The sequence below is a fragment of the Myodes glareolus genome, chromosome 8 (genome assembly GCF_982192425.1).
Source record: "Myodes glareolus chromosome 8, mMyoGla1.1, whole genome shotgun sequence".
NCBI lineage: Eukaryota > Metazoa > Chordata > Mammalia > Rodentia > Cricetidae > Myodes > Myodes glareolus.
In genome coordinates, this window is record NC_142033.1 from 107,266,011 (window position 1) to 107,291,813 (window position 25,803).

A 25,803-nucleotide genomic window follows, 5' to 3' on the forward strand; every position below is an offset into this window, starting at 1 on the left:
CCCAATTAAATACCCCCTAATAACTTCTGAAAGTTAACTGTTTTTTTAAATTGTTTTGTGTATGGATATTTTTTTGTGTTGCTCTAGTAACCAGTTGTCCCAAACGTTGCACAATATCTGATCTTTGTACCTTTTTAGTGTAATAATTAGCCCATTTTGACATACTATGTCCTGAGTCATTTCATAGATAGATTGTAAGTCTTCCTCTTTGGAGGTGACTAAGAGGATATCATCCTTATTGAATAATAGAAGCCTAGAAGGCTTTTCACCGAGTTCATGTTCCTTTCAATATTATTTTGGATTCTGTCCCATACTTCATTTAAAGTTTCTTCTTCTGGAAATCGGGGATTATACTCATAAGCAACTTGCAGACAGTTGAATAGTTGAGGTTTTAATGCTTGTGCTTCCCTTTTTTTAAGAAAAAAAAAATGATGCAAAAGCCTGACAAAGTCAAAGCCTTTCTTGGTGTCTGCCCCATTATTGTCCTTTACCCCCTTCTGCGAGGGCCCACACTCACCTTTTGTACCTGATGTGTGGTCCTTGCTCAGTCTCTGCTCACCATTGTTCTAGAGGGGATCTGGAAGAATGGAGCTGATAAAGGAGGCAGACTAGTCTCTCACAACAGACAACTTTATTCAGGGTCCAACACACTTTATACGCAGTAATTAAGACAGTCATATAAGGTCTCATGACTTCAGGCTGTATACAACGACAGAGACAAGCCAGACGTGGAAAACATTTTTCCATTAGGCATAGAAAAAGATAGTTTAAACATTTAATTGAATAACAGTAGCAAGCAATAATAAGTAATCTGAAGTAAACTCACTCTTATCTGCTACACCTAGGAAGAGCATAAAAAAACATTCCAAGAACAATTCTGTTTTGAAGAAACTGAGGTCACAAGGCTCTTTTTTGTATTCCTGGGAGTGTTCTCACAAGCATCCAGAAATCGCCTCACATGATTTTATTATAGGACCATGTTCTGACAACATACTTAAGTTAAACTATTTTTATTTAAATTTGTAAAAAACATAAAGGCCCTTTTAACAATATGTAGTATCTTTTATGCATATATTTAAACACTGTGTGTGTGTGTGTGTACACAACTCCATAACTTTAAAAGGGCTTTCTTTAAGTTTTTATTTTTACACTTGGAAAATTATATTAAAAAAAATGTCTTTATACCATTTGCATATCTCATACAAAAAGAAAACAGAAGAATGCATCAGATTTCCTGGAGCTGTAGTACAGGTAGTTCTGAGCCATCTGATGAGGGCACTAGGAATCAAAACTGGGTACCCTATAGCACAAGTGCTGAAACAACTGTCCAATACCCAAATATGTCATTATAATTCGGAAGATGAAGATGCCCCATGACTCCTTCTATTTTCTCTCACTTGGAGGTGATGAAAATTCCTGCTACATGGTCTCCAAAGGATTGAACAGATTCCTTTCCCTCTGTGAATGGACTCTGCACATTTCTTCTTATTGCCATTAACACAGTTCTCTTGATGTGAGTGAATACAATGAAGGGTTTAGCTGATTAGAGATGAGTCCAGATTAAGCTAGGAAAAAAAAATCCATACTGTGATATATGCTATAGTTACCTAAATGTTCTTTTTGGTTGAGACAGGATCTCTCTAGATAGCCATTAGTATCCTGGAACTCACTATGTAAACCATAATAGCCTCAAACTCAGAAAGATCTTGCTGGCGAGACGGTAGCGTGGGGCAAAGATCCATCTGCCTGTCTCCAAAATAAACCAATATGACCAGTTGAGATATGTTTATAAAATGGCCTATCTTTGAATCAGAGACAAATAATGGAAGATTTAAACAGTAACTCTCATTTTTGTTGAACAGTGATGTGATAGAATCCTACAATGTATTCATTTCAATTGGTAATCATTTCCTGTGTTCTCAATATTTTGGCTATTCTTTGCTTTGTTAATTTCACCTCTTTAGATATTCTTAACAGTTTGTAAACACCTGTGCCACGCTGTGCCGTTAGCAGGCAGAGGACATCTTACAGGTGAGCATTCTTTACTTCTGTGTCAGTACTAGAGAACAAACTGAGGTAGTCAAGTTTGGGAGCAAGTGCATTAAACAAGAGAGCAACCTCACTAGTTACAAAAATATTCACGTGTGTGGGTGTGTGGTGTGCATGACACAGCCCAAGTATAGTAATCAGAGAAAAACTGGTATGAGTAATGTGTGTATCCTAGAGACTGAACTCAGGTATTCAGGTTTAGTAGCAACCACGTTTACCCACTGAGACAATTCTCTGCCATTCATGTTTCTGAGAAAGTGTTAGGAACAAGCATTTAGTGCCTAAAATAAACTAACAAAATTTTTTAAGAGGGATGGCAGGATATATACCATTGTCGTTTACAAATTGGTTGTATTATTCAAAATATTCTGTGCTCCTCAATTCTTGGGTGACAATTTGCTTAAAATTTCAAAAGAAGACAGTATTTGACTGATGGAAAGGCTCTACTAATCCTATTTGGGCATCAGTGAGATGGCTCAGTGGGAATAGTGTGTGGTATGCAAAGCTTTACTGAATTTACTAGATTCATAACACTTCTCTCCAGACAGCAACCCTTTCATGCCTTTGAAGAAGACTGTACCATGAAGAAGCATAATCACATTGTCATTTCTTTGGCTTTCTTCACTATTCTTTGATGTTTGAGGACTACACTGACCTGCAGAGTTTTAGTGCATCAATTACATTCACAGGGGCTTTTTCAATATGGCTCCTTTCATGTGTTTGAAGGTTTTGGTGACGGGTAAAGGCTTTACCACACTGATTACATTCATACGGTTTGTCTCCACTATGACTTCTTTCATGCCTGTGAAGGTAAATGACATGTGCGAAGGCTTTACCGCACAGATTACATCCATAGGGTTTCACTCCTGTATGACTACTTTCATGAATTTTAAGATTACTGCGACTTACAAAGGCTTTACCACACTGATCACATACAAAGGGCTTGTCTCCGGTATGACTCCTTTCATGTGCTTGAAGATTACGACGACTGGCAAAGGCTTTACCACATTGACTACATACAAAGGGCTTGTCTCCAGTATGAGTTCTTTCATGTGTTTGAAGATTACTTCGACTTGCAAAGGCTTTACCACATTGACTACATTCATAGGGTTTCTCTCCAGTATGACTTCTGAAATGTTTCTGAAGACGACAGAACTGTGTAAAGCTTTTCCCACATTGATTACATTCATATGGTTTGTCTCCACTATGACTTCTTTCATGCCTTTGAAGGTAAATGATGTGTGCGAAGGCTTTACTGCATTGACTACATTCATAGGGTTTGACTCCTGTATGAGTACTTTCATGTACTTGAAGATTACTACGACATGCAAAGGCTTTACCACACTGATTACATATGTAGGGTTTCTCCCCAGTATGAATTTTTCCATGATTTCTCAGACTAGTAAAATGTGCAAAGGCTTTGCCACATTGATCACATATATAGGGCTTTTCTCCAGTATGAATTCTTTCATGTATTTGAAGATTACGGCGACTTAAAAAGGCTTTACCACATTGATTACAAACATAGGGCTTGTCTGCAGTATGAATTCTTTCATGTGCTTGAAGATTACTGTGACTTGCAAAGGCTTTACCACACTGACTGCATTCATAGGGTTTCTCTCCAGTATGGTTTTTATAATGTTTTTGAAGACTAGTTAAACGTACAAAGGCTTTATCACATTGATTACATTCATACGGTTTGTCTCCACTATGACTTCTTTCATGCCTTTGAAGGTAAATGATGTGTGCGAAGGCTTTACCGCATTGACTACATCCATAGGGTTTGACGCCTGTATGAGTACTTTCATGTACTTGAAGATTACTACGACAGGTAAAAGCTTTACCACATTGATTACATTCAAAAGGTTTCTCCCCAGTATGAGTTTTTTCATGATTTCGAAGACTAGTTAAATGTACAAAGGCTTTACCACACTGAACACATACATAGGGTTTCTCTCCAGTATGAATTCTTCCATGTATTTTAAGATTATGGCAACTTACAAAGGCTTTACCACATTGAACACATACATAGGGTTTCTCTCCAGGATGGATTCTTTCATGTATTTTAAGATTATGGTGACTTGTCATGACTTTACCACACTGATTACATTGACGTGATTGCTCATTAGTATGAGTTCTATGTACTTGAAAGCAACTGTTATGTGCAAAGTCTTTTCCACATTGATTGTATTTATAGGGTTCTACTTCCACATGAGTTCTTTGGTGTAACTGTAAAGAGGAATCAGATCTAAAGTCTCTATCATGTTGATTATATTCACAGAGATCTTCTTCATTATGGGTTCCTTTGTGTGTTTGAAGATACCTGTGAAGATTAAAGCCTTTAGTAGATAATTCATATTTATCACTTACATTGCTCAAATGAGCTTTATCACATTTTTCAACAGAACTGGAAGAACTCAGAATTCTACCACACTGACTGCATACATAACATTTTTCTAGACTGTGAGTCACACGACAAGTGCAAAGTGAACCAGAGCAGACAGAAGAATTCTCACACTCCTTGTATTCGTAAGACTTTTTTACAGCGTGAGTTTGTTGTATTCCCAGTGTAGCTGGAAAACCAATCAGCTGTAAATTTGTATCACATTCACCAAATCTGCTCATAGTGGGGACTACTACATATCTTCTAAGTGTTGTAGGAGACAGAGAACTACATTGCTTCTTTTCATATCTCTTCTGTTCAAATGGTTTGTATCCAGAGGGACAGATGAGATATCTATTAAGGGAAGAATAACAAACAAAAGATTTTCACACTGCATTCACACAGTTTAACTTTTGCTCCCCACAAAGATGTGGTATAGGGATTAAGGTTTCTCCACCACGACACCCTTCTCGATATTCATAAAGTGATCTTTCCTCACTAAACCTTGGAAAGTCTCTATATGAGCAACACTAGATTTACTATGGACTATTTGCTTAGAATATGTCTTGCACAAACAATGATCCCTTTATCAATGTATATGCCTATATGATACAAAGGTGCAAAATTAAACGGATGGACAGTTCTACAAGATGGATCTCATGGAACTATTAAAATACTATCGTGTGGCAGCATTCCTGGTGGGCTACACCTAACATTAATCCATCTTTGATTTAGCAGATAACCTTTGTTTGTCTTGTCGCCCTATGTGAATCTGGTGAGAGTTTCTCAAGGATAGAAAGTCTAAGCATAGTTCAGTTCAGGAAACCTGGAAAACTGTGGCACTGAGGAATCGAGGATTTGCACTTGGCTTTGTATTTTTGGAGGCTTCATTCCTGCTGTTTTGAGCATATGGAAATCAACTAGCTAAAGTGTAAATATAGAGAAAAATAAAAATATCCTTAGCTAAGGGAAAGTGCTTCATTTCTTAGAATATTAGGCGAAATCCCCCTGCAGCCAGGAAAGGCTAAATTCATTCTTAATGTGTCTCTGAGTCTTTTTTCCACAGACCAGAGTGAACCCAACAGTGTGCTGTGACATTCGGTGTCCAACAGGAGGCTTGAAGAAGGACAACGGACCTGTGAAGGACAGAGAAGTTGGTATCTTAAGAACTGGAAGACGTGCCCTCAGGGTAAAGAGACTCCAGGATTGGCAGGGTCATGGGAAACTCCCCATCACTGGAGCGACACTACATGCAGTTATTAAAATGTCTGTTATAAGAAGATGGAGTGAAAGTGAAGGAAAGACAACTTACAGAGCTTTTTGTATTAATTAAATGGCATTGCCATTGATTTCAGGCAACTCCTCAAGTTCAATTGAAACTAAAAATATGGAAGCAAGCTAGAGAGATTTGAGGAGAGCTCATAAGAAAGGAGAGCCAATACCATAAAAAAAATTGGTCTTTATGTAACTTAATATCAAATGCTCTAGAGCCATTGCAGAGTGAGGAGTCACTTAAAGTTATATCTGAAGTAGAACAGAGAAAAGGGAAGACACTTGGTTAGCAGAGGAGAATGTTCCTTCACAGATTGCTAGGAAAGCTGTTTCAGAGGACAGCAGAAGTGAGGAAAGTCAAGATACTGGAGGTGACTTCCTTCTTCATCAGATGAAACAAACTTGGAAATCAGAAAGGCTGAAAGGTTAACTGCATGTTTAAAAAATACAAGAGTTCCAGAGACAAAAAGGAAACTTTCCAGTAGAAAAGAGAAGGAAAGAGAAGGAATTAAAAGGAAATTTTTCCCAATAGGAGAAAGGGAAATGTTCAATTATAGACCTACAGCTCCACCTTATGAGGGAATTTGAGGACTGGTTGCCTAGAGTCATAAGGACACCTCCAGCATGTTCCTGCAAATGATCAACAGTCTCAAGGCTATGTTCAGACTGACTGGAAACACAGAGGTGTGAAAGATCTGAAAAGGTTAAAAGAAGCAGTGGTAGCATATGGGATGCATTTGCTCTATGTAAGACAGGTTTTAGGGGCTGGAGAGATGGCTCAGAGGTTAAGAGCATTGCCTGCTCTTCCAAAGGTCCTGAGTTCAATTCCCAGCAACCATATGGTGGCTCATAACCATCTGTAATGAGGTCTGGTGCCCTCTTCTGGCCTGCAGGCATAAACACAGACAGAATATTGTATACATAATAAATAAATAAATAAATAAATAAAAGACAGGTTTTAAACAACTGGGCTACTCAGAATAGTTATTCCGAAACAAGACTGGAAGAACCTAATGACAGTTATACTAGCAGCTAGTTCTCAGTTACAGTGGCTTACTTGGTGAAGAGAGGATGCAGCAGCCATGGAACAGGGTAATTCAGACTACAGAAATGAATATAGCAAAGGACTGATTATTAGGAGAGGCCAGTAAGCCAATCTGCGAACACAAAAGCAGTTTGATGATGCTACTATGGAGAAGTATCATCTAGTGGTTTTAAGTGCCTGGGATAAGGTTGAAGAGCCGGGGATCCTTCACAAAAGGATCTATCTCCTTCACAAAAATCACACAAAGTACACGAGAAGTTTCCACTGACGCTCAGCAAAGATTAACTTCAGCATTACATAGAGCAATAGCTGATCCAGATGTTAGAAAGGCTCTAAGTGACCCTTTGGATTTTGAGAATGCTACTACAGAATGCCAAAAGGTCAAACGGCCCTTGAAGGTTCAGGGAGCTCCTTCAGAGGAATGAATGGGTTAAAGCTACTGCTGATATTGGATCCATACATTATAATAATAATGTAGTTGGACACGCTATAGCTAAAGGCCTTAAATCCCAAAATACAAGATGCTTTAACTGTGGGAAATTGGGACAGTTAAGAAAAGACTGTTAAAATTCTGTTACTAGAAAGGATACCTCTTTAGAGGATAATCCAAATAGAAAGCCTCAACCCCCAGGAATTTGTAAGAGATGGGGGAAAGTTAAACACTGGATCAACTAGTGTAAATCAAAAAGAGATAAGCATGGTAATCCTTTACCTTTGGGGAAATGGGTGAGGAGCCTACCTTGGGGCCCAGTAACAAACAACACAAGCTACCAATTTCCTGTCAGCAATGATATGGCTCACCAACAGAGCCACCAGGGGAACACAGGAGATCTAATACATGCTACTTTAGGGAGTAGAATTTTAGAACTGGCAGTGGGCAGAAATCTAACATTGTCCTCATAAATCCCTTGTTATAAGATAACCACTGGGATGTATGATTCCCTTCCCACAATAAACAGTAGAAATAATTTTTGACAGAAGCAGTCGAATCGCTCAAGGATTTATTGTATACCCAGGAACTACAGATGACGACTCCCAGAGAGAAATTAAAATTATGGCATATGTGAAAAGAAATATGATAATAGAAGCTGGTAATAGAATTGCTCAATTGCTATTATTCCCATATTTAAAAGGCAAAGCAGCTTCAGTGAATAAGGACAGGAAGTTTTAGAAATACTGCAAAAAGGGGGTATTCTGGCAAATAGTCATCAATGATGAAAGGCATAAATTAAATGGAATCAAGATTGAAGGTTTATTGGATTCTGGTGGTGAGATATCTATAATTTCACAAGAATTCTGGGATCCCCCAGGTCCAAGGAGAGATCCCCAGATTGTTCTCTGGACAGAGGAGAGGGTGCCTGAACCGGCCTTGGCCCATAACCATACTGATGAATATTTTGCTTATCACCATAGATCCTTCATCTGGCGATGGATGGCAATACAGACGGAGACCCACATTGGAGCACTGGACTGAGCCCCCCAAGGTCCAAATGAGGAGCAGAAGGACGAAGAAAATGACGAAGGACTGCGAGGGATGCTATCACCCACTGATACAAGGGGTCGGATCTAATGAGAGTTTACCAAGGGCAGTTGGACTGCGACTGAACGAGCACGTGATCCAACCAGATTCTCTGAATGTGGCCGGATTCTCTGAATGTGGCTGGCCCGGAGTCTTTCTGAGAAGCCATTGACAATGACACTGGGACTAGTTTCCTCTGCATATACTGGATTTTTGGGATCCAGTCTGTTTGGATACTCACCTTCCTGGACCTGGAGGGAGGGGGGACGAACTTGAATTTCCCACAGGGCTGGAAACCCTGACTGCCCTTAGGGACAAAGAGGGAGGAGGAGAGGGAGGGGGGGAGTGGGAGGGCGTTGGGAAGAGGGGCGTAAATGGAAACTTTTATAATTTAATAAAATTACTTTAAAAAAAAAAGATTAAAAAAAAAAGAATTCTGGGATCCCAACTGGCCTCTCTACTCCAATTTAGTTGAGATAAGGTTTCATTGCCTGCAAAATAAATGAAGACTCTTGTAAAGTGGATTAAATGTATAGGGACTGTGGGACAAGTAGGAATGTTGAAACCTTATATGACTGATAAAGTCGTGAATCTACAGGGGAGAGATTTGTTACAACTGTGGAGAGCTCAAATTAATATTCCCACAATTTCAGAAACAGCTCATTAACTGATATCTAAATCGGGATATATTCCTGGAAAGAACATTGGAAAGAATTATAAGGGAAGGTCACAGGCTATGCGGACTGTAGAAAGGAAAGATAGGACAAGAACTGGCTATCCAAATTTGAAGTACGGGCCACTTCTGATAGCCTACCTGCTCCGACTTTAAAGTGGCTAAGAAGCCTGTATGGGAAGAGCAGAGGCCCTTCACTAAAGAAAAATTGCAGGTGCTTGACGAACTCGTGAAAAAAGAGTTAGATGCTAAGCACATCAAGGAAACTACTAGCCCTTGGAATTGTCCTATATTTGTAAGAAAAAGAAAATCTGCAAAAATGGAGAATGTTGCCCGAACTAAGAGCAACTGATAAAGTAATTTAACCTATGAGATCCTTACATCCTGGGATTCCTTTACCTTCTTTATTGCCTAAGGATTAGCCTATTATAGTTATTGATTTACAAGATGGTTTTTTTACTATCCCTTTACAAGAATAGGATAGGGAAAAATTTGTTTATATAACTCCTATTTATAATAAAGCTCAAACAGTAAGGAGATATCACTGGGATGTCCTCTCACAAGGAATGCTAAATAGCCCAGTTTTGTGTCAATATTTTGTAAATCAACCACTGGAAGCAGTATGTAAATAATTTCCTCAGTCTATTATTTATCATTATATGGATGATATTTTATTGGCTGCTTCTTCTGACATAGATACCTTAGAAAGAATGTTCAATGTAATCCAGAAAATTTTATCCTGTTGGGGACTACAAATATCTCCTGAAAAACTAAGACAAGGATATTCTCTTAGCTATTTAGGCTATTAATTAAGTAAACAGAGAATTCAGCTGCAAAAAGTACAGATTAGGAGAGATTGACTGCATACTCTTAATGATTTCCAAAAATTATTGAGTGGTATTAACTGGTTACAGCCGACAACTGGATTGTCTAGTCAAGAATTAACTTCAAATTTGCAAGGTGAACTTACTCCTGATAATTCAAAATTAACTTTATTATTGTACAACTACAACAGACAATCTGAGAAAGAAATTGGCCACTTTATATCTCATATTCAATTCCATATTGGGTTGCCTGGGCCATTAGCAGAAGGAAATACAGAAATTGATCAATTGTTGATAGGAAATGTGTTAGAAGCCTTAGAATTTCATAACACACATCATGTTAATAGTAGGGCTTTAAAAAAAAGTTTCTATTACCTGGCAACAAGATAACAAAATGGTGGATTCTATAATTACACATTTATTAGAAACAGTGGCTGTAATGGGTATACCAGCACAAATTAAGACTGATAATGCCCCAGCTTATGTTTCCAGTAAAATGTAACCATTTTTTGCACGTTACAACATGAAACATGTTACAGGGATGCCATAAACTCCTACAGGACAATCAATTATTGAGAGATCTAACCGCACCTGAAAGAGATGCTTGCTAAACAGAAGGAGGATATGAGGACACCCAGAGATAGATGCCTTATTAACCTTAAATTTTCTAAATGTTAATGAAACAAAGACAACAGCAGCAGACACTGGAGCACAGAAAAGAACTGTAGATTTAAATTAACCTATATACTACAGAAATGTTATGACATCTGCTTGGAGAAATGGGGGTGTCATGATGGGGCCAGGGCTCTGCTGATGCTCTCACAGGAGATAATAGACTGTGGTCCCGCATGAGCAAGATACATCCCCCAGATGCTGCAGATGCAGAGATACCTCCACCAAACTCAAGACACAGGAGACCTCTGCAACAAACAACTATTCCTCCCACCTGGGGACAGCTTAAGAATTTGTGTGACAAAGGAGAGGTGGTACTTCCCATGACTCACAAGTCTGTGAATAAGTTATAAGGAATATCTTGGCATGCTTTCCATGGTAACAGTACAAGTAAAGGGGATGGATCATGATTATTGGGTTTTATCCCCAAGTCTCCAATTAACTGAGCAGTAAGAAGGGGAGATATGGATATTCCTGTAGTTGTTAATGAATCTTCATGGTTACTTGGTCCTTATGACAAATGAGGTGCTGTTCAGCCAATTAAGGAGGGTAGAGTGATTGACAATTACACTGTGGGGAGTACGAGGAATTCCTATTTGCATGGAAAATGGAATTTGATGCTTAAATACAACCTCTCAAGTATGGCTACCCATAGACAAAACTACCCAAGATTATCTTAATAAGTTTTATATGCTCCAAGCATCTGGTTTTAAAGAACAGGAGATTAATACTACTAGCTCCGTGAATCTACTGTTCTGTGAGATGTGGGTTACCAACAAAGAATCTGAGTGGGTGCCTTAGCAACAATACCAGAGTGAGAGACCTTGAGTGCTAATTAATATCTCCCAAGGAGAAGTCATGAGTTGGAGTCCTGGCTCCCCTCAAGGAAAATATTCTCACTCAAAGTTAAGATGGAAATGGAATAGTTTGGATGGAACTGTAGGGATCACTGCTTCTGTTGATGAACCTATCCGATGGAATGGAGTTGAATGTCAAATCCCTTCCTACAGTTTGGCAGTTCAATTCAGACTACCTTGTGGGAATGGGAAAGCGCCTTCTTGATAGAGGCCACAGAGGCAGTGAGAGGTCAGCAAACAGTTCCGAGGTCAACCCACCAGAGACACTCTTCACTAGGTGATAAGGAATACTGCCTTTTGGATGTATTAGCTGTCCTTGTTGTAGATTTCTTATGTGAAGCAATAGCTCTTTTCCTCACATTACAGCTTGGGGATTTTTCCAAGCAAGCAACACCAAGCAACACAGGTGTTTTTTATTGGGCACAATTTCCCTTACACATTGGATGACTCTTCCCAGCAATGTGTGATTCTGGCGAGAAACTAATCACAGTCAATACCCTTATTCTCAGCCAGATATTTGTATACACTCAGAAGTCTGTCCCTCTGCAAGTATCTTTGACAGGCAGTTCGTCAGGATTAGTGTCCAGGTAAAGATACCTGACTTGAAGCATTCACGGATGCCCAACAACAAGAATTATGGCATGTCTGAAATTGTTGATGCTTAGCCCAGCCCTCAGCGAGATAGGAAGCAAGCACACCCTAGATTCACCCTCTACCGATATGGGAAGTGTTATTCCAATTAACACTGTTATAACCCTAAACAGGTTACTAACACTCTATTTTTCATCTCAGTTTATCAATATAAGATCTTAACTTAGAAGATTAATTGATTGGGTCTTAACCAGGTAAGTAAACAGAAACAAGCTATTAAACATTTTCGAAGTCCAAAGGCAATTCATTTCCACAAATGCTATGGGAACAAACCACAGTCTAGCCCAGGAGGCTGGGAGGAGTCCAGCTCCAGATTTTGTACTATGATACTAACAGGCCTCCTCCTACTGCTTAGGTGTAAATGTAACTCTTAGATCTGAAAGGCCCTCCCCCCTTTTTCTAGCCTGCTAAACATTTGGTAAATATGCTAACGCAGATCAAATGCCACAGGCTTCCTTCCATAGTTCACGCTGGCGCTGTTTTCAGAGCTAGTCCTGGTGAGCCAGCCAGGAGAAGGTACCATGTGTACTTCCCCCTTTCACATTTATCAATTATAAACTTTTAACATATCACCTAACCATGCTTAGAAATGTAGTTCAGCACACAAAACACACTTCCTTTCCTCTTAGATTCTATTTAAAGTTCCCTCCTTAACTGATCCTCCAAGCAGCTGCCAGGGAGTCTCACAGCCACACTTCCCTGAGTCATAAAAGAAGCTGCCAAGCTACTGCTCTCTGTGAGCTTTTATCAGTTCTAAAACCATGAAAAATAAAAGATCTTTAATTTTGCCTTGCCTGAGAATTGTGTATGGTGTGGGATAAAAAAGAATGCTCACAGAAGAGTCAACAGACATGATGGAGGACGGCGTGTGTGAGCTGACTCTCTAGTCCGGTCCCTTGCCAGCGGTAGCTTCTTGACTGGACCCTAAAGAGGTCTAAGGGGCTGGTACCTAAAAGACCTCATTACCTTCTACCCTCTTAAGGCATCTGAAGGAAAGTTAAATATTAAGGATAATAAATATACTTTGTCTTTTAAATCAAATCAAAGCCATACTTTATTTTACTTACTACTAAGGGGCCTGTACAATGGCACCCTAATAATTACAGCATTGCCGGGTTCTCTGGCAGAAAGGGCAGCAGCAGAGCCAGAGCTGCCGGACTTTCCCTGCGCCTGAGTGGGATGGTGAGCATCAAAACATCAGACCTCCACCAGGCCAACGGGGAGAAACATACACACTGAGTCGGAAGCCTGTCAAAGCAGGATCTCGTTTAATTGTATCAGGCAGGGCCAGTGCAGAGCAAGGGACAAGGGCCAATAATATTCTGCCACGTTAGCGGTGGCTGGGCAGAGGCGGACCTAGGTCAGTCAGGTTGTGCTGAGTCACATCCTGTGTGGAAGTTATAGCCAGACACAGGTCTCCAAACTCAAGCTAGGCTCAGAAAGTTACACTAGGCCTCATCAAACTCAAGTTAGGCTTAGGAAGTTACATTGGGCCTCATGCCCAACACAGCATCACTGCGAATGCTGTACCCTTCATACCTAGGCTTAAATTGGACCTTTTGAAAGTTTCTATATTCTTAGAGCAAGGCAGGCAATTTGGATACCCGTGAGGCTGTCAAGTCCACAGTAAAACTCTCCTGTGATGATCCTGTACAGAAGTTTGCTGAGAGAATCAAATAGTTGGATTGGCTATTGCACTTATTATGGGAATCACTGTAGCAACAGCAGGAACAGCAGCAACAGCTGGAGTAGAGCTTCATAAAAAATCCAAACTGCTGAGTGCGTTACAGACTGGCATAGACATCCAACATAACAACTGACAATGTGATAATGAATTAATTAGCTCAGTTAAAGCAAACTGTTTGTTAGAGGATCAGATAGAAATTCTGAAGGAGCAGATAACATTAAAATGTGAATGCAATGTCTCTTTTTATTGTATGTATCACATTCTTAATATTTAATAAAAGCAAGTATGATTGAGATAACGCTAAGATGCATTTGATGGGTCACCCTAATTATTCTCAACTAATTTCATTTACAAAAAGAAACTTTTGCAAAGAAAAGTTACCTGATACAGCAGGAATAGATTATGGAAGGTCTTGTAAATACAGTAGCATTATTCAACCCTATGAACCACCTGAAATAGATTTCTTATCCTAGCAAGTATTGCTTTTGTTCTAGCAATATTAACTTTATTGGCTTTAAAATGTGTTTTAGTCTACTTACATGCAATTGTAAGACAAATAGTTAGAAAAAAGCTGCATATGTTGTAAGACTGCATTCAAGATAATCAATTTTTGTATAAAGAAAGGAGGGATCTGTGGTAGCATTCCCGCTGGGCTGTACCTGAGCCTAATCCCCACTGCCTACACCTGGCCTACCTCTGGAATGTTAGCACCTAGCCCTGATCCATCTTTTATTTAGCAGATACCCTTTGTTTCTCTTGCTGCCCTATGTGAATCTTATCTGAGAGTTTTTCAAGGGTACAAAGTCTATGCAAACTTGGTTTGGGAAAACTGTGGTACCTGATGAATTTGCACTTGGCACTATATTTTTGGAAGATTCAATCCCATTGTTTTGAGCATATGAAAATCAACTGGCTAAAATGTAAATATGGAGAAAAATAAATATGCCCTGGGTGAAGGGAAAGCACTGCAGTCCTTAGAGGCTGAGCCCCTGCAGCCACAAAAGGCTAAATTCATTCTTAAGGTATCTCTGAGTCTTCTCTCCTTGGACCCGCATGAACCCAACACCTGTCCTGTGACAGTGTCATGTGTTAACACATTGTTTCTATAGAATCCAGTCACGGTAACAGTGTCATGTGTTAACACATGTTTCTATAGAATCCAGTCACGGTAACAGTGTCATGTGTTAACACATGTTTCTATAGAATCCAGTCACGGTAACAGTGTCATGTGTTAACATGTTTCTATAGAATCCAGTCACGGTAACAGTGTCATGTGTTAACATGTTTCTATAGAATCCAGTCACGGTAACAGTGTCATGTGTTAACACATGTTTCTATAGAATCCAAACACATGTTTCTATAGGTTCTTCCTGCAACCAGGTAAGAACCACAAGCTGAGATTACGTGAGCACCACCCAAAAACAAACCATCCAAAGGAAATGCCTAACATCCCAACCGCTGTAGATAGGATCACCTGCCAGCACACACTCACCAGAACACCCCTAGACAAATGTCAGCCAATCAGGGGTCCTGAACCTCAAAAACCCCTCACCCCCACCTTTTACTACCATAAAACCCTATTCTAACTGAGCTCGGGGATCTCAGTTTATTCCAATACGTTGGATGTGCGGAGAGACCAAGTTTGAAAACTTGTATAAAATAAAGGTTCTTTGCTTTTACATACAGTACTCGGTCTCCTTGTTGACTTTTGAACTTTGCAGATTTGGGCATAACAGTTTCAATGTCTTCTTTCTTAGAGGAATGTCTTGGAAACATGGATCACCTCCCAGACATTGAGGTACATTGGTTTGTGAGAACTTAAGAATCATCAAAAGCTGTGCTTACTCACAGTGCTGCCTTGCCTTAAAGCTTCAGATCATACTGAAATTTCTTCAGATATATGTATGTATTAGCTTGCACATGTAAAATACCTTTCATGTCTTCTAGAACTTGGACAATGTTCTTCAATATTCTGGTCTTCCCATTTGTAGCCTAAAATACAGTACCAGAAAATGTATATGACATATTACTAGAAATTATGCAAAATTCAAGTCACTATCTTTATTGAACCTAAGAAGTGTAATTATTCAGCCACAGATAAGCCTGCACTTCCAGGTTCTAAAGGCAGGCACATGCAGATGGGTCCTCGGGCACAAAGAGCCATCCCCCCCTACCCTGTGACCCACGTGCACACATGCGTGGTTACATCCACATATGACTCAGCTAAAACCCTTGCGCATGCATGAGTCACCCATCTGCATCATCAGTGTATAACGTAGTCACACCAACCCCCTGTGTGCCTGTGCTAGGCAGCTTTTAAAAGCTGGACACGTCATTTCTCTCTCTCTCTCTCCACACCGATCCCCAGGCCTGTATACCCCCCCCCCAATAAACTCCTAAGCGGGTTTGTTTGTGTTCCGTGTTTCCTTCTCACTCACGCCAGGTAATTTCAAGAACCATGCCTGATTAATTCACCACATTCTTCCTTTTTCACAACTGAAATTCCAGGAGAGAATCAATGATTAAGAAATGCTTGTCCCAGCTTGTGGAAATTCATGAACTCTAGACCGACAGTTGTGGAGCCCGCATGGGAGCGAACTAGGGCCTCTGCATGTGGGTTGCATAGCCTGGTCTGTTTGAGGGGCCCCTGGCAGTGGGACCAGGATCTAACCCTGGTGCATGAGCTAGTTTTTTGGAGCCTATTCCTTATGGTGGTGGGATGCCTTGCTTAGCCTTGATATAGGGGAGAGGGGTTTGGTCCTGCCTCAACTTAATTTGTCAGGCTTTGTTGACTCCCCATGGGAGGCCTTACACTTTTGGAGTAGGAGGGGTTTGGGGGAGTGGGAGGAGAAGTGGGAAGGGAACTGTGGTTGGTATGCAAAATACATTTTAAAAAATTATAAAGGAAAAAAGTGCTTGTCCCCTTATTGTAAAAAAGTGACCAAAAAAATGAACAGTCCTACCTACAGCAGTGAGGTTCTCCCAGGTCTCCAGCATCACATCTTTGTAGAGACTCTTCTGGGAAGGATCCAGCAAAGCCCACTCTTCATGAGTGAAGTTCACAAGCACATCTTCATAGGTCACTGCATCCTAAAACACGCCATATAAGTACACAACAGAAATGGTGAGAACGACTCAGTGTGCACTTCACTGAGAGTATGTTTACATGATGCAGTCACAAAGACATTTTAGAAGAAAACAGAAAAGGAGGAGGACACATCTCGCTTCTGTGCCCACTGAAAGGGACCTGACCAGGCTGTCTGGGGAGGACTGTGAAAGGACAGATTTTAACAGCCCTTTTCTGTGAATCTGTGCTGTCTGGTCCACTGGAGCCAAAGAATCAACCGTAACTAACAAGAAACCAGAACCACTGAAGCAAAGCTTTTGACTGACTGGACAATTGATACTAGTCAGCTCAAGCTCCGAAATCTGCGATGATGAGAAAAGACCAGCATCACTGAGGTGAGATCGGGGCAGGGTTTCCTCAGAGTCGGTACACAGAAGCTGTGCTCCAGAGGTGGCATCTTAGTTAGGGCTCTATTGCCGTGAAGAGCCATCATGAGCAGGGCAACTCTTATAAAGGAAAACATTTAATTGGGTGGTTTACAATTCAGAGATTCAGTTCATTATCACCATGGTGTGGTGTAGGAGGGTCTTATTTCTATGTGTTGCTTTCATTGGTCAAATAAAGAAACTGCCTTGGCTTTTTGATAGGGTAGAATTTAGATAGGTGGAGTAGACCAAACAGAATACTGGGAGAAAGAAAGCAGAATCAGGCAGACGCCATGGTTCTCCTCTCCAAGACGGACGCTGGTTAGACTCATGCAGGTAAGCCACAGTCAAGTGGCAATACACATTAATGGAGATGGGTTAAACGAATATGGAAGAGTTAGCCAATAAGAGGTTGGAACTAATGGGCCAGGCAGTGTTTAAATGAATACAGTTTCTGTGCAATTATTTGGGGTAGAGCTAGCCAGGAGCTGGGCAGTGGGAAGTGGCCCGTGGCTCCTTTTACTACAATGGTGGGAAGCATGGAAGCATGCAGGCATGCAGGCAGACATGGCACTGGAGAAATAGCATGTAGGCATGCAGGCAGACATGACACTGGAGAAATAGCAGAGAGTTCTACATGTTGCAGGCATCAGGAAATAGTCTATGTATCACACTGAGCGAGGCCTGAGTATATATCACATCTCTAAGCCTGCCTCCACAGTGACATACTTACTTCATAAAGGCCATACCTACACCACCAACACCACAGCTCCCAACAGGGTGCTACTGTCTTTCACACCACCACAGTGGCCAAGGTTGCACCTTGCACTGCACTGGCAGGTGAACTTAGGAGTGTTAGAGTCATCCAGGTGGTACTGGTTCTGAAGGCATGAAGGAGTCGTGAAGGGCACCTGAGGCTTGACACAGTGAGAGGCTCTTGGTGAAGATGCAGTCTTAGCAGCAGCTGAAGGCTCAGGATTGAACAGAATTATGCAGGGAAGTTGAGGTTTAGAACCAGAAAGTAAGCCAGGAGAGGCCACTGGTGAAAGTGGAATTGCAGCAAGAAGCCTGAGCACAGTGGAGATACCAGCACCATGAGATGACACCAAGAACGGCAGTGGTGGAGCGCAGGCAGTTGGAGCCCAGAAGACAGGCTGTGTGTGCTGCAGAGGGCAGGGCTGGAGAAGTGACCACAGTCCCTTGGAGGAGCCCAGAAGACTGTGAATCCCACAAGAAATGGACAGTGAGCTATTTACACTGCTGGCATTTGTTTTTGCTTTGTTCAGACTGTGACAATGACCTAGTTCTTCCCGACAACTGGGCTGACGGTGGCTCCACACCTCTCCTGTTCTCCAGATCCAATTTCCCCAGACTCATGTCCAGCTTTGCAGCAGAACACCTGCTGTCTCCCTTTCCTCCCTGACCCCATCCCCAGTGGATCACAAAGCTCTCCAACCTTCCTTCCCCCAATGCATCCCAGTACCCCAGCCTCCAACACCAGCAGACATTCACTGTAATACACCAGCCGAGCAGGCTGGGAAAACAGGTAAATTAACCAATGACGTTCACCTTCCTTCCTCTCCTCCAAACCCAATACCCCAGTCTCGTCTCAACCTCTGCAACAGAACGCCAGCTGCAGATTTCCCATCTGTGCACATCTGCTGTGCAAAGACTTCCCCCTTTAGCCACCCTCTCACACCTGTTGCTTTATTCCAGTCCCCAGTTCCACCAGGTACATCCCATTAAACAACAGACCACTTCTGCCAAGGAAGCAAGTAGGCTGTCTGTTTATCTTACCCTCTCCTTTTGTTCTTCTAGATCCAATCCATGAGTCTCATCCCCAGGCCAATAGCAGACTCTCTAGAGCAGGCTCTTTTCACTGTTTTCCTCCATTCCAAGGAGATGTCATAAGCAGATCCTCATTGTACACACTACTCTGCTCCATGTCAATCCCTTCAGATCCCTAATCTATTCCCATTCCTAAATGTCAGCTCCCAATACTCAGCAACATAGTTTACCTGGGACCACCATTAGCCAAAACTATTAAGTCCAAAGGAAATTTTCTACCAGGCAACACACAGCCATTACACTCCCTGAAAATGCAGAGAAAAAACAGAAGCCAAGAAACAAACACCCACCCAACAAAGACAAACTCAGAAATCTGTCCTAGACCTATAAATATCCCAATCCCAGATGCCTAGATGCCAGCATAAAACACAATCATTAATAGCCAGGGTAATGTCTCCACTAGAGCCCAGCTATCCTACCACAGCAGGCTCTGAATATTACAACATACTTGAAATACAAGGAAAAAGTTTTAAAATTGCCTGTATGAACTATAGAGGTCCTTAAAGAGGAAATTAATAAACCCCTTAAAGAAATCCAGGAAAACACAAATATGGAGTATAAGGAGATGAATAAAAGTGCCATCCTTGGGCTGGTGGTCCTAGGTTCTACAAGAAAGCAGGCTGAGCAAGCCATGAGGAGCAAGTCAGTAAGCAGCACTCTCCATGGCCTCTGCATCAATCAGCTCCTGCCTCCAGGTTCCTGCCCATTTTGTGTTCTTGTCCTCACTTCCCACAAAGATGAACAATGACATGAAAGTGTAAACCAATATACCGTTTCCTCCTTCAACCAGCTTTTTGGTCATGGTGTTTTATCGTAGCAAAAGAAATGCTAACTATGACACTATTGTTCAGGAGACTTGGGATTAATACTATGGATACATACCATCCTGGAGGAAAACATGATAGCCTTTGCAAATGCTGAAATATTAAGATGTAAATAAAGATAGATAGATACACCATGCAGAGTTTGGGTATAGAGTTTATTTAGTGGGTTATGGAGGGGAAAGGAAGAAGAAGGGGGAAAAGGGAGAAGGGGGGAGAAGAGAGAGAGAGGCAGAAGATGCCTCTCCAGAAGAAGGGCAGACAGAGATGGGGGAGGGAAGGAGAGAGAGGGAGGGAGAAAGAGAGAAAGAGAGAGAGGGGGAGGGAGAGAGGACTGGACTAAAGAGGAGGTTGGGTGGCAGACAGGGGAGACTGGAAGTGGGCAGGGATTGTCTCTAAAAGGGACAGGATACCCAGGTGACAGACCAGGCCAGCAGACTACAAAAGGCAGTTCAAGCACAATGGATAAATCCTAGTTCCACTGCCAGTGGCCCCACAGATTGCCTAAGTCACACAACTGTCACCCACAGAGGGCCTAGTCTAGGTCGATATAGGTCACCGTGCTGTCAGTCCAGAGTCAGTGAGCTCCCACTAGCTCGGGTCAACTGTTTCAGGGGGTTTCCCCATCACAGTCTTTACCCCTTGCTCCTGCTATCACTCCTTACTCTGTTCATCTGGTCCCCAGTAATTCAATCTAGCGATTAGCTGGGGCTCTCTGATTCTGCTTCCCACAGTTGCTGGATGAGGTTCTATGATGACAATTAAGACAGTCATCAATCTGATTACAGGAGAAGGCCAGATGAAGCACCTTCTCCACTATTGCTTAGGATCTTAGCCGGAGTCATACTTGTAGATTCCTGGGAATTTCCCTAATGTAGGGTTACTCCCAGCACCTCAGTTTCACTTCTTCCTCCAGGTGCCAGAATGACAGTCTATCTGTCCATTGTGCTTGTGTTGTTATTTGTTCTGCCTTAGACTGACACGGATGGTATGGGATAGACTAAGAGAACTCTCAGTCACCTAACTTTGATTCTGGAAGACTTTCAGGACTTTAGAAATAAGGCAAAGAGAGACAAACTGGAGACTAAAGGGAGAAAATTTACCATCTTTTGCAAGAATAAATGACCAGCATTTGGAACCAGGCAGTCAAAAGAGAGAACCTTTGACCCATATTATCATTTCTAGGACAAAAGACATGATCTTTGGCAAATCTGGACACCCAGACCAGATTCCTTACATAGTCACTTGGGAGGACTTTATAGCACACCCTGCCCCTTGGTTAAAACTCTTTATCTCCACAGGGCTGATTAAGAAAACCATCTTTGCCTTACAGAAAGACAAAAGGCTACATGGCACCTTGCTCTCAAAATAAATGGATGAATAACCAATTGAGAAACAACAAATGAAGTTCTTATTTCTTTCTTGTTTTGAAATTTTTAGGCAGGGGGGTCTCTCTGTGTATCCCTGGCTGTGGTGGAACTCGCTCTGTAGACCTGGCTGGCCTCAAACTCAGAGAGATCTGGTGTAGGAGGTTCTTCTGTTCATGTCTTGCTTTCATTGGTTAATGAATAAAGAAACAGCTCTGGGTCTGATAGGGCAGAACTTAGTTAGGTGGAGAAGACAGACCTGAATGCAGGGAAGAAAGGCAGAGAGAAAGAAGCCATGGATCCTCTGCCTGAAATGGATGCCAGTTAGAATCTCCAATAAGCCACTGCCACGTGGAGATACACTGATTAACGGAGATGGGTTAAACTAATATGTAAGAGTTAGCCAATACGAAGTTAGAGCTAATGGCCAAGCAGTGTTTTAATTAATGCAGTTTCTGTATGGTTATTTTGGGTGTAAGCTAGCCAGGTGGCCAGGATGAACAAAGGGTCTCATCCTCTTGTAACAGAGATCTGCCTGCCTCTGCCTCCTGAGTGCTGGGATTAAAGGCCTGCAGTGCCACCACCAGGAATAAAGTTCTTGATAACTGGAGAACAGAAGTGACTGTGGTGGTTTGAATGCGAATGGCCTCCACATGCCTTTATGACTGAATACTCAGTCATCAGAGAGTGGCACTGTTGGAGAGGGATTAGGAGGTGTGGCTAATCCCTCCTAATAGGCGTGAGCTTGTTGGGGGAAGTGTCTCATTGCAGGTGGACTTTGAGGTCTCAAGGGCCCAAGCATGGCCCAGTGGCCTTCTTGCTGCCTGTGGATCCAATGTAGAACTCTCAAGTACTTTCTCCAGGACCATGTCTGCCTGCCTGTCACCATGTTCCGCGCCATGGTGACAATAAACTAAACCTTTGAAACTATAAGCCAGGCCCAATTAAATGTTTTCCTTTACAACACTTGCCATGGCCAAGGTGTCTCTTCATAGCAACAGAACACTAACACAGATACCAACAGCCAGGGTGTAAAAGACTGAAAAATAAGCTGAAAGAACACTTACCTATACTGACTAAACTAGAGCAGGTCCTTTCCTGGTGGACCTGGATGTATGCATGTATGACCTTCTCTGTGTAAAATGTTAGCTGCTGAGCGCTGTATGCCGACACACAAGCCACAGGCAAACGCCTGTGTCTCAGTCCTCTGCCACGTTTGCACGTACCAATGTGAGAGAGTCGCCCATTGGAAACTTCAGAGGCTGGAGGTAAGCTCCCCAGTGTGTACACCCAGTAATTTGGTTTGCACTCATCATATGCTGTGAATGAACACGGGGAAAGTACACAGAAGTTCACTCACCCTGTGAACTCCTCCAACGGCGGCCCCTGCAGCTCACTGTCTTAAAATTAAACAACCTGAAATCCAGCCATTGCCTAGCCTGCTGACCCCTGCAGTGGACAACAAACTGTTCATACTCTTCTGTTCTCCATGGAGAAGCCATGCTCCAAATGCAAACAATTTTCCTGTTACTGAAATGGACAGCCCGCCCTGTGAGTCAGATGGGTAGATTTAGCACTGTGTGGTGCTACAAACCTTTAATCCAAGAACTGAGCAGCGGATTCAGGGGGACAGCAACGTTAATGGACATTGGGATCCAGGCAACCTTGAGTACACTGAGACCTTAATAAAGAAAAATCTCTTCAATAGTAAGTCTCCAGCTCTGGCTGACACCCCAAGAGGATGGGTCCAGGAACAGATCTGCTAACTCATATACACCACAGGCTTATGTACCCCACATGTGCTGTCAACTCATCTGCCCAGGGTGGCCCCACCCACAGTGGGATGGGCCCTATTATTTCAACCACTAATCAAGAAAACACTCTATAGATTTGTCTACAGGCCAGTGTGACTCTAGCTTGTGGCAAGCTGACCAAATTTAACCAGCAAACTTCCCCTGAGTCATCCCCCAAACCCCAAACACAGAATTGAAGCAAACTTCAACTCTCTTAACACTGGCTTTTCAGCATGTACTTGTGCATACACACACAGAAAAATATTTGAAAATCTGTCAATTTTAGGACCAGAGAGATGGCTCAGCAGTTACTACCACTTGTTTTTATAGAAATCTGGGTTTGGTTCCCAACACTAACATGGTGCACACAATCAACTCTAAATGCTGTTGCAGGGGATCTGATGCCTCCTTCTGTCTTCTGTGGTACCAATCACACAGGAGGTAACATCCATTCATTCAAGGGAAATACTCATATAAATGAAATAAATAGATTTAGCAAGTTAAAAATACATATCCTCATATCTTTCTTATGTCACCATGGATTAAACAGCCAGAAATATAAAGAAATGTAACAAATGTCTGTAGCAAAAGTTGATAACTTCAAAATTAAAAGAATCAAAGAATTCGAACAAAGCAGAGAAATTCCATGATTGTGGACGACAGTAAGTCTCAATATTGTTTCAGTACAGAATTTGAGCTATAAATTCAAAAAAGTTCAATAAAATATCCAGAAAACTGATGACAAAAAGTCATCATGAATAAAAAAAAAACTTATCAGCACAAGATTGAGTACATAGCTCACATAGTGACATCATGTAGCTTCAAAACTTCTCATACAACTACAATAAAGACTACAGTCTGGGAAAGAATAAAGACATCAACAGGCCAGGCGGCCGTGGCGCACTCCTTTAATCCCAGCACTTGGTGAGTTCGAGGCCAGCCTGGTCTAAAGAGCTAGTTCCAGGACAGGCTCCAAAGCTACAGAGAAACCCTGTCTAGAAAAACCGGGGGGAGGGGCGCAAACTTAGAAACAAAATCACAATTAAAACACCGATATTTTAATACATGAGGTCCGGTAATCCAGTAAATCTGGCCTTATTGACACACATGACTGAACCACCCTGGCATCTCCATGCAGATGTGTTCATGTTCATGGCACAGACTTTACATACTGTACAGAATTAACTGCAGATGGATCCTACACCTGAATGTTCAGCGCGAAGTGCAGAACTTCTAGAAGACGCTAGAGGAACCAGGGCTCTGCAAGTTAACAAGTCTGCCTCCCACTGCAGAGATGAACACTGCACATGCGCGGCATGGTGACGTCATCCTCGCGCAGTTTCGACCACCCACCCACCCATCCCCATCCCTGTGTTCTGCGCAGCCGCAGCCTTGTCATTCCGGGGCCACATGACCCGGGAGCTGCAGGAATGCAAGGACCTCTCCGCCTCCGGTTCCCACAGCCCCGGGAGGACTCCACACCGGCTCCCGCGGCTCCTCCCGCGTGGGGACGGCGGCCCTCGCTCACCATGGCGGATTCCGAGCTCGCCCCGCTGTCTCCACAGCTCCCGACAGCGGAGAACACGGAACACGAGACTCTGCCTCAGGCCCGGGGCCTCAGAACCTGTAGCATGGCGGACCGGAAGTGCCCGCCCCATTCTGACGGGCAATCCGGCTGTGAGCCCTGATTGGTTACTGAGGCCTTAGTCACGGGAGCAGCGTCCTTAGGGACAAAGTGTTGTGGAGGAATGCAGCCCAATGGTTCCCAGCCCTGTCTTCCAGCCCAGGCACACAACTGCGCCAGACCTGAAGAGACTGGCGTTGCCGCAGAACTAGGGGCTGGACTGCAAAGTCTTCCCTGAACAATCCCTGCACTCAGTAGGACTCTTTTCTGGGACATTAGTGAGGTTTTGCTAAGAAACTGAGAAAGGACTAAGGAAACTGGCCACTTTCTGGATAGTTATACACTGTGGAAAATGTGCTATTTTCATTTTTGTAAAAAGAAAGCTTGATTTAAAAGACTATGCACCAAAAATCTGCAGTCTCTTAAACTATCCTGTAGAAATGGCCCATCAACGTAAATACAGAATTTTGATGAACTAAACAGGATGGGGTCAAAGTATATTTACCTAATCACTCCATATTTACCTCTTAATATTTTGACTAAATTGTGCTTATTTTTACTGTCCATTTGATATATAAATCTACAGATTTATTTTTCTCTCAGTTCTGCACCATTAGTGAAAAGCCACTTTAATAATACTTATATATACATCACGATCTTAGAGTTTCATTTTCTTTGTGAGAGTCTCACTCTGTAGCCCTTGCTAAACAGGACCTCACTATGCAGACCAGGCTAGCCTAACAGTCATAAAGATCAGTTTCCCTCTGCTGCAGAAAGCTCAGATTAAAGGCCTGCACTACCATGCCCGACTTCTATTCATTCTGCACATTTATTAATGAAATAAACAGAAGCCTGGTATGGCACACAACTGAGCTCTGTCCTGAGGAATTGTACCAGGGAGACCACTGTGAGAGTTAGGCAAGCCTGAGTTATAAGTGAGACCCTTTCTCAAACGGTGAACACGTGCAGCCGCTGCCACCCCAGCATTTTGGTCACTAGTGTCCTGGAGTCCATGTGGGACTATGACACCCTGGCCTTTGCCCCAAGTCCACAGACCACTTTAGACATCTCTGTGTGGAGTCCATGACGGTGGTGATGCAGAGCTCACAGCAGGGACAATGGCAGGAAGAGTCGGAGTCCAGCTGCTCTGCTGCTGTGCTCCACTACTTTGGGGAGGAATTGCATCCCGTGTCCTGCTTGCAGGCCTTCCACTGAGGAGTCCTTAA

At 42.3% G+C, this 25,803-nt stretch overlaps 1 protein-coding gene across 4 annotated transcripts; it reads right to left on the minus strand.

Annotated features, from left to right (window-relative positions):
- Positions 1 to 612: 612 nt before the first annotated feature.
- Positions 613 to 24,622, minus strand: LOC125396611 (uncharacterized). 4 transcript variants are annotated; one of them, XM_085692405.2, is made up of 5 exons: positions 24,482 to 24,608; positions 22,755 to 22,841; positions 16,596 to 16,722; positions 15,564 to 15,624; positions 613 to 4,372 (listed from the first exon to the last, which is right to left on the minus strand). In XM_085692405.2, exons 3-5 carry the CDS (start codon positions 16,627 to 16,629, stop codon positions 2,695 to 2,697), a joined length of 1,773 nt encoding a protein of 590 aa, XP_085548531.2. In that variant the 5' UTR covers positions 16,630 to 16,722; positions 22,755 to 22,841; positions 24,482 to 24,608; the 3' UTR covers positions 613 to 2,694. The 4 variants fall into 4 exon arrangements, with proteins under 4 accessions (XP_085548531.2, XP_085548532.2, XP_085548530.2 ...); XM_085692406.2 differs by lacking the exon at positions 24,482 to 24,608 and adding an exon at positions 24,158 to 24,262; XM_085692404.2 differs by lacking the exon at positions 22,755 to 22,841 and having other exon boundaries at positions 24,482 to 24,622.
- Between the last annotated feature and the right edge of the window lie 1,181 nt (positions 24,623 to 25,803).